General features: G+C 38.1%; 1 protein-coding gene across 1 annotated transcript; it reads left to right on the top strand.

Moving 5' to 3' along the window:
* Nucleotides 1–1560: 1560 nt before the first annotated feature.
* LOC136243649 (uncharacterized) lies at nucleotides 1561–8241 on the top strand. Its single transcript, XM_066035190.1, has 13 exons — nucleotides 1561–1698; nucleotides 1761–1829; nucleotides 2404–2700; nucleotides 3024–3281; nucleotides 3899–4045; nucleotides 5025–5288; nucleotides 5372–5527; nucleotides 5688–5817; nucleotides 5868–6000; nucleotides 6125–6303; nucleotides 6453–6609; nucleotides 6659–6921; nucleotides 8032–8241. The coding sequence occupies exons 1-13, from the start codon at nucleotides 1645–1647 to the stop codon at nucleotides 8106–8108; spliced, it is 2184 nt and encodes a 727-aa protein (XP_065891262.1). The 5' UTR covers nucleotides 1561–1644; the 3' UTR covers nucleotides 8109–8241.
* Nucleotides 8242–8749: the final 508 nt, after the last annotated feature.

Genomic DNA, 8749 nt, shown 5'->3' with positions numbered 1-8749 from the left:
GATTGGATTGTGGAGCTTCTTACACACACACAGACACTTTAAAAGTATCCTCTAGTGTGTACTTTATACTTTTGAGTAGAGGTTAAAATTATGTGGTAGATAGTATTATTGCTTACATGCATTTTAATTAAACAAATGTACATGTACACAGTTGCACACACTGACAAACTCACACAGACAAGCAAATTAAGAAAAACTAGAACATAAAGAGAAAACTCAGCGATTGATTGATTTTGATTGATTGCTTATTGACCTCCTGTTCTTGGCTAAAGATAGCCGTTATTCTGCACAGGAGTATGTAAACAACATGTATACACTAACAATACATTACAGTTAAATTACAAGCATATATAGCTATACACACAAACTACCTACTTATAGCTACATTAATACATAGCTACATAAATATACTATAGTACATATAACTATTATACGCACGTATCATACATACATACATACACATGTTATTGTTAAATGACTGATAGTCCATGTCATCTTGAAATTCTGATGGCAAAGAATTCCACCACCTTACATCTAAAGTTTCTCTGTGAAAAGTAGTGGATGATATTTGCTGAATTTGTACTTTGTCTAGCTAAGAAATGATGTTTTTTTCCGGCTTAAATTCTGTGGGTGGTTCAAGTTTGAGGGTTGACTGATAATGACAATGACGATACCATCTTGTATATTATTGTTGAAAACTTTACTGAATCTTCCACTGATAACCACTTAAGTAGTGAGGAGATCTAACTGCTCCACTGTAAACATTGTGTTTGTCCTTTTTTTGAGTCATACAGAAATAGCATACTTCATTCGTGCTAAAACTAATGATTCTATTAACATTTTAGATACTGATTTTGAGATGAACGGTGATGCCTAATCATATAAATAGTAAGGCATACTTTCGCAAATTTTGTTAATAGCTATGTGGTGTCCACCGCTGTAGTTTGTTAAACACTATTCCCAAGTGTTTTTGTTGTTCAACATTTGCACAGCATCATCAGTAATAGCTAACTGGAACATTGCCTTGCAGTTTGAAAACCACATTACAGATTTGTTGTGATTCATTTTGCTCATAAGTTGTGGTAATCCAGTTAGCTATGTAGCTAATTGCTCGGCCATCATAGATTTTTCAACTTCCTTGTATGAATCTCCACTACATAGCTATTGTTCAGTGTACCTTTTAAAAAAAATTATTTATTAAGGCTTTACAGCACAAGTGCTGAAGGTCTGTAGGACACCTGGCCTTACAGCCTGTCCAAAGCTAGCGTTAGCTACAGAAAGTGTGTTTGAAAAGGTGGAGAAAGGAGAAAAATCCATGACTGGACCTGGGAAGCCTCGAACCTGCAGCCATCCGATTAACGCTCGTATCATTCGCAAACTGCAATAAACATCCTTTTTTGCTTTATTTATTCTGGGCCTGCCGCTTTTTGGTAACACCTTTATATTCTTTATACTGGAGCAGTCTCCCTTTAAACAAGCAAACAAAGAAAACTCTACGTACGCAGAATATGATAGAATCACAAGCGCGTCAATCAACTTATTAATGACGTTTATCGTCATTCTAAACAATACGCACCGTGACACGTGATCTTTACGTCTGCCACGTGTTGGTCTTAGTATCTACTAGCAGTTGAGATAGAAGTGATGGGTAAGAAGGACAAGATTAAAGTTGCTGCTCCGTCTCCCGCTATAGAAAAGGTATGGGTCAAGGACAGTATTTAGGCGAGTATGTCATGTTGATCGTTCTTTACTATGTACAGGCGTCGAAGAAAAGAAAACGCGAAGCAGAAGAAGTCGAAAAACAAATGAAAAAGAAGAAAACAAAACAAGTAAGGAATTTTATTGCTCACCTTTTCTTTGTAATAGTACTCATGTAGTGGGGTATTATTCTGCATTTTTAGAACAGCAAAAAGTGGGGATGCATGTGCTTGAACTTTCACCAGCCATATTTTGATTTTTGTTGTAAAAGTGGTAGTAGGTTGACTAAATGCCAGCGTATTTCTTTTGTATACATTGTATGTGCTGTCCAAAAGTTTCTACTCAAAACGTTATGTTGAAATTAAGAGACCAAAGCTCATATTTCATTTGTATTGTAAGTAACTCACCAGTTTAACAGTAGTATAACACCAGTAAATGTTCTGTTATTTACATAATGTGTCACTGCTCATGTGCTTTTGAAACATTACTCAAAGGTTGTAGATAATTAATAACCCTTTGAAAATGATTTTTAGCACCAAAGGGAAATGTACACTCAACTTAATCCAATTAACAAAGTAGTATCAAGGCCAGATATGTAGCATTGCTTCTATGCACTGTGCTATAGTATTAGTAGTGTGTACACTGCTCCTAGTAGCTGCTGTATATGTCTATGTCTCGTAGTATCATAAAATTGTATACTCATAGCCTGTAGTACAACTGGAGCCAGCAAGCAGCACAGATGATTCAAGTAGTGATGAAGAAACCGTACAACCGGTAGTACAAAAGACACCAAAGGTACAAGTTGGTGGTAAGATGGAGAAGACACCATCATCATCTTCCAAGAAGAAACAACATCTGGTGGAGAAAACAGACAAATCACCAGCTGTAACTAAACCACAGGGTAAGAAAGTGACCAAACCAGTTAAGGAGAGCTCTTCTGAAGATTCTTCTGAAAGTGAAGAGGATGAACCTCCTAAGCCAGTTAGTAAACCTGCTACAAAGGTGAGCATGAACTAAAAATTAACTCTGCAGTAGACCTTCATAAGTTACTGCATGCTCATTATGTCCTACAGTGGATGGCTTTATAATAGTGTGGCTGTTTGCTATGGTTATTTCTGGATGGTAGGGATGTTTACTACTTGTGGTAGATTGTTTTACTGTAATTTTATGCTGCATTAGTTCAAAGAGTTTTGTAAGGTCTTGTTGCTTGGGTGGGTACATTAACATCCATTATCTAGATTTATATTGATGAAGCTTGTGTTTGTAATCTGCCATTTATCTACATTTTACACAAACACTTTGCTGACATTACATATTGTGTTTAGACTAAACCACAAGCGGCAGCAGCAGTAGCTGCTAAGTCTAAAGTAGTTGCGACGAAGGAGGACAGTTCATCTGACAGTGATAGCTCAGAAGAACAAACACCAGTCATTGTCACATCTTCCAAGAAGAAACAACAACCAGTGGAGAAAACTACAAAGTCACCAGTTAAACCACAGAGTAAGAAAGTGACCAAACCAGTTAAGGAGAGCTCTTCTGAAGAATCTAGTGACGAGGAGGAGCCTGCTAAACCTGTTTTAAAGGTAATACTAGGACAGCTCACATGTATAAGCATATTGGGGGTAATTGTTAATTTGACTTTCTCTGTAACCGATTATTGGTCTGTTAAATTCACTTTCGCTGTATGTCTGTGAATAAGTTTGACAAGGAATCTTCAAGGCATGTACATATATGGTATTAAACAATTATTGAAGAACATTTCAGATTCCACAGTTAATGCATTGGGAAACAAGCATTTAAACTGTAGCACCGTTCATGCGCTAGAGCTGTGTAGCATGCATGGTGTTGTCATGAACCTTATGCCATTCTGCAAGTACAATGAAATGTGATCTTGTGTAGTTAAACAGCTGAACATGAGCTCTGGCCAGCAAATTAAAAGTGGCATTTCTTGTTACTTTTAAATATGTAGGCCATTTTTGAAGACAGATGATTTAGAGCATTGATTGTACTAATAAGCACAGATGCTGGTGAGGGCTGTGGCATGGCAAGACAGACAGCATTTCAGCGTTATATGTGTAGATATTAGCTAATAGCTGACCTAAACATATTCTCACTGACACTGTATATTATGTTGTGTTAGTTTATGTGAAGGGCAACTTTTGTTAGAAGTCAAATAGTTTTTGCTGTTATCTGCACACAGAAAGGAACCCAAGTTGCTCAAAAGTCACCAGCTGTAACTAAACCACAGAGTAAAAAAGTGACCAAACCAGTTAAAGAGAGTTCTTCTGAAGAATCCAGTAGCGAAGAGGATGAACCTGATAAACCAGTTAGTAAACCTGTTTCAAAGGTAAGTACTGCCTGCTTGTTGTGCATGTATGGCATGTCTCAAATGTTATGCATGGCTTTTCTACTGGTTGTATAAACAACTCAATTAGACATCGGGTGGCCTGCAGTTCGAATCCTGGGGTAGGAGGAATTTTTTTCCTTTCTTTGGCCATTTTCTGTTTCACCTTATTGTTAGCTAAGTTAAGTAATCATTACAAAAGTCTCCAGTTCCTGTTAGGTTACGATAATCCTAAGGCTGCAGCACATGTTGCTGTCAGACCTTCAGTGCTGGACACTGTAAAGTGCTAATAAGAATAAAAAGTGCAACTGCCTAATGTATTGATAAGGAACAGTGAATACATTAAATAGAACAGTAGGCATGGTGGTCATAGCCATCAGTAAAAATGGATGGTATGAGTGATACCCGCAATGACGTTTTGTGACATTGCGATTACAAAATTTGATTTCATAATTGACAAAATGGCCGTGTTAGTGTGGGGGCTTTAGAGACTTTGGCACACAGTATTCAAAATGAATGTTGTCTGTAGATTTTTACACATGGAACCACGAGATAATAAAGTTAAGAAGTAGTACACGCACTGTGACAGTGCAAAACAAGCTCCAACAAGGAAAGCAGACCAAAATTTTTAAATTCGCACACAAATAGGCTTATTTGTATTGCCTTATATACTATAAGCCTCACCTTCGCCCTTATTCAAATTTATAAGTGCTATCATAGGGAAATACCATCTCGCCCAATACCTCCATGTACAAAGTCCCCACACTACGGCAGCCATTTTGTTTTGTGACATCACAGATAATGCACGCAACGTCAAGAAACGTAATTGTGGATATCGTTCATTGAACAATTGATGCAAGCTAGGTGTCTGGTTTTTAAGTACCCTGTAGAGCAGTTTTATACTAAATTTTCATGTTTTAGTGATTATACATTTGCTTTCAGGTGGGCTTACTGTAATAAAATGTGTTAACGTTGACTGCAGGCTAAACCTCAAGCAGCAACAGCTGCAAAGTCTAAAGTGGTTGTGACGAAGGAGGACAGTTCATCTGATAGTGATAGTTCAGAAGAACAAGCACCAGTCATTGTCACATCTTCCAAGAAGAAACAACAACCAGTGGAGAAAACTACAAAGTCATCAGTTAAACCACAGAGTAAGAAAGTGACCAAACCAGTAAAGGAGAGCTCTTCTGAAGAATCTAGTGAAGAGGAAGAGCCTGCTAAACCTGTTAGTAAACCTGTTACCAAGGTGAGGAGCTATGAATTTGGCAGCTAGTAGTACCGTCTTATTAATCTGTGAGAGTTGAGGTTGTTATTCTGATGTGTGTACAGAAGGAAGCTAAAGCTGTTGGAAAGCCATCGAAGAAGCCAAGTCAAGATAGTGATGATAGCAGTAGTTCAAGCGCAGAAGAAGCAGTCACCAAACCAGTGGAAAGCTCATCTGAGGAAGAATCTAGTGACGATGATGAGCAGCCAACAAAAGCAAAGGTAACAATTGTGTAATGTGCAAAGTGGAAGACTCTGTTAAACTGGAGAAGGATTTTGCCAGGTGTTTGTTCTATTAGAGTAGTTAAGTAGATTTGTGGCAAGATCTTACTTTGTGATGGAACTCAACTGTACAACTGTAGTACATGTTTGCACTATATAGCCTGCTGATGAGGAAGAGGAGTCATCCGATGAAGAATCTGGAGAAGAAGAGGAATTTATTTCATTAGGTAGTAAGAGATCACAACAGTCTAATGGAGGTACTACTCCTGCCAAGAAGTCGAAGTCAGAAGGTACTTGTTCGTTTATCATTATAGTCCTGAAATACTGTATGTTTTTGTAGAGGGTGTAACATTGTTTGTAGGACAGCTATCTTTTGATCTTGATACGGATGGCTTGACAGAGTTCTTCACTTCTGAAGGATTGACCCCTGCAGCTGTTAGGATAATTGAAAACAATGAAGGATTTTCTAGAGGGTAAGTAATGATTGCAGGCATGTGCACACACACACGTGCAGCAACACACACACACACACACACGAATAGACGTGTGTATACTTGCTATACATGTACTTCATTTTATTGAATTGTTGTTTTGAAGGTTTGGATATGTAGAGTTCTCCAGTGACAAAGAAGCTAAGAAAGCTTTGAAATTGGATGGCAGAGAACTTGCTGGACGTAACATAAGAGTTGATAATGCTAATTCAGGTCAGAGTCCAGGAAATCGAGGACGTGGAGGCACCCCAAGAGGAACACCAAGGGGAGGTGGTGGACGAGGAGGTATGGAAAGTGAATTGCTAACAGGGCAGGGATGAGGCTAGTTAGTTAGGAATTTTGGTGTTCTGAATTTCCTTTAGAGCCATCTTGTTGAACAATGTGTGTACTGGTATAAAATGATTATTGATCATCTCATGTATTGCCTTGTATAGGTAGAACTCCAGACAGTAGAGGGAACAGTGACCCAACTTCAACCTTGTTTGTGAAGAATCTTTCCTATGGTGTCACAGAGGATCGGTTGCAGTCAACCTTTTCTGGCAGTGTAGCTGCCAGGATAGCCACTGACAGAGAAACTGGAAGACCAAGAGGGTAAGGGTTAATAATGCATGTGTGTCTTTATATTTGTGTTTATTTTCAGGTTTGGATATGTGGAATTCTCCAGTGTGGCAGATGCCCAAAATGCTATAAAGAAATTTGCCAACAAGGAGTTAGATGGTCGTACAATGTTTCTGGACTTTGCTGCTGAGCGTGGCAGTGGTGGTGGACAATCAGGTGGACGTGGCAGAGGCAGAGGTGGATTTGGTAGTGGAGGAAGGGGTGGATTTGGTAGTGGAGGAAGGGGAGGATTTGGTAGTGGAGGAAGGGGAGGATTTGGTAACAGAGGAGGGGGTAGAGGAAGAGGTGGGTTATAACTAGAGTGTTGGTTTGTGTGTAAGGTCCTAACTAAGAACAAGGGTTACTAGTTCATGTCATACTACTTCTGAAAACCAAGCGGCTAAGCTAAATTATTGGTTTCTTGACCCCACCCACTGTATTTTTCATACACACGTACAGTGGTGCTTAAACATATAGAATTGTCAATTAATTTTGGACTTCAGAATTATTTTTGTAATTCTCTAGTTTCATTACTATGCACTGCAAAGGAAATTATTTTCCTCTTAGCCTACGAGGCCTGCTATGGTGTATTTCGATCAAATGCCTGAAAAGTTTGACAGGAAGGCTGCTCACAAAGTTTGTAGAGTCACTACACCTGTATTTTAAACTGGGGAAATGAAACCACCTTCGAGCCAAAACAAAGAGTTCATAATAAAAATAGTGTTCACAAAAGAACTCAACTATTTTGTGTGGAAGAATTTTTCTATGTCTCCCTCTTGATTTTGTAGTGTCAAAAACAGATGAAAGAATCAAAAGTACTGCTAGAGGCATATATTTTTGTGGCTGCGCACCTGATTTACTGTGTAATTGTTTTACGTGTGTGTATACGTACTTGTGTATGTGCTATGTTTGTCAGTTCACTCACACTCATGAACAAACCATTAACTGGTAAACTAGAAGCAGTATGTGAGAAATATAGACCTGTATTATACTTTTGTAGCTTTTGTGAACTAAGCATTAAGTAGACCTCATACATAGTACCTTTGTTACTGTGTATGGGTGGGGAGGACAAGCCCTGGTAATGGAATGACATAAGGTCTATTAAAAAACATTTTAAAGAATCTTCTGTCTCTTTATAGGATGTATCCACCATTGAGGATCATTTGTGGTTGTTTATCACAAAAATCACACCATTATATTGTGAAGTACAAACACAGTAGAATTTTAACTTCTAACCTCGCAGTTGACATTGAGTACAGGCTCACATGAAATACTTTCAAACATCGCTTATAAGTGCATTGTGTAATGTATATCAGTTGACGTGGGTTTGTCCTAACTCCCCCCACCCCCTTCCCTTGACTGTATACCATATAAGTTTTCCTTATACTGTGTTAATATGTGTAAATATCTTGTTAGGTCGTGGAGGTGGACAGAGATCTGGAGCAATACAAGAATTTTCTGGCTCCAAAATGACGTTTGATGATAGTGATTGAAATTGTAGTATTCAATTTTAGTGAAAATGATTATAGTTAACTACTACTACAGTCCACACTGCATTTTTATAGTGTACCACTACATGTACCCTTCTTAGAGATTATTTAATTTTGAATGCACCATTACTTTAAACAGTTCAGTACTGTTACTTAGAATCATGTGCGATTGGTGTATACATAAACAAACGTACAGACAGGATATAGAAAAGTAGGAGTTACTGCATGAGTACAGTTAAGTTCACTTGACCCATTTATTGTTGTTTGAAAAGGTCTTGCATAAAATGTGTGGCCACTAATAACTAGTCTACTATACACTGCAGGATGGTGGTCCTACACATCGACATTTTTTCCCCTCCAAAACTGTTAGCTGTTTTTACACGGTATGTCAATTTTAGTGAAGTACATGCATCCATTAAAAGATGATATCTAATGTACATGATCACAGTGTCAGATTCTTCACTGCTTTTTAAAATCAAAATATAAATGGCATTTGTAAGCCTTCTGCACATGTCAGGGATGAGACTACTTAATAGGGCAGTTGCAATAGTGGAAGGCAACAACAGCAAATTATACTGTGTAGCAAGGGGGAGGATTTTTTTTTTTTTATGCAATTTTTTTTGGTGATCCATGACAATTTCTAT

The sequence above is a fragment of the Dysidea avara genome, chromosome 13, assembly GCF_963678975.1.
Source record: "Dysidea avara chromosome 13, odDysAvar1.4, whole genome shotgun sequence".
NCBI classification, from domain to species: Eukaryota; Metazoa; Porifera; class Demospongiae; order Dictyoceratida; family Dysideidae; genus Dysidea; species Dysidea avara.
The sequence above is the reverse complement of the archived record's forward strand: the minus strand, read 5'-3'. Positions and strand labels throughout refer to the sequence as shown.

Coding starts and splice junctions, on each gene's coding strand:
- LOC136243649 (XM_066035190.1), top strand. CDS start 1,645: ATGGGTAAGAAGGACAAGATTAAAGTTGCTGCTCCGTCTCCCGCTATA. Junction 5,818..5,867: donor CAAGAAGTCGAAGTCAGAAG/GTACTTGTTCGT, acceptor ATGTTTTTGTAG/AGGGTGTAACATTGTTTGTA. Junction 6,304..6,452: donor GGGAGGTGGTGGACGAGGAG/GTATGGAAAGTG, acceptor TGCCTTGTATAG/GTAGAACTCCAGACAGTAGA.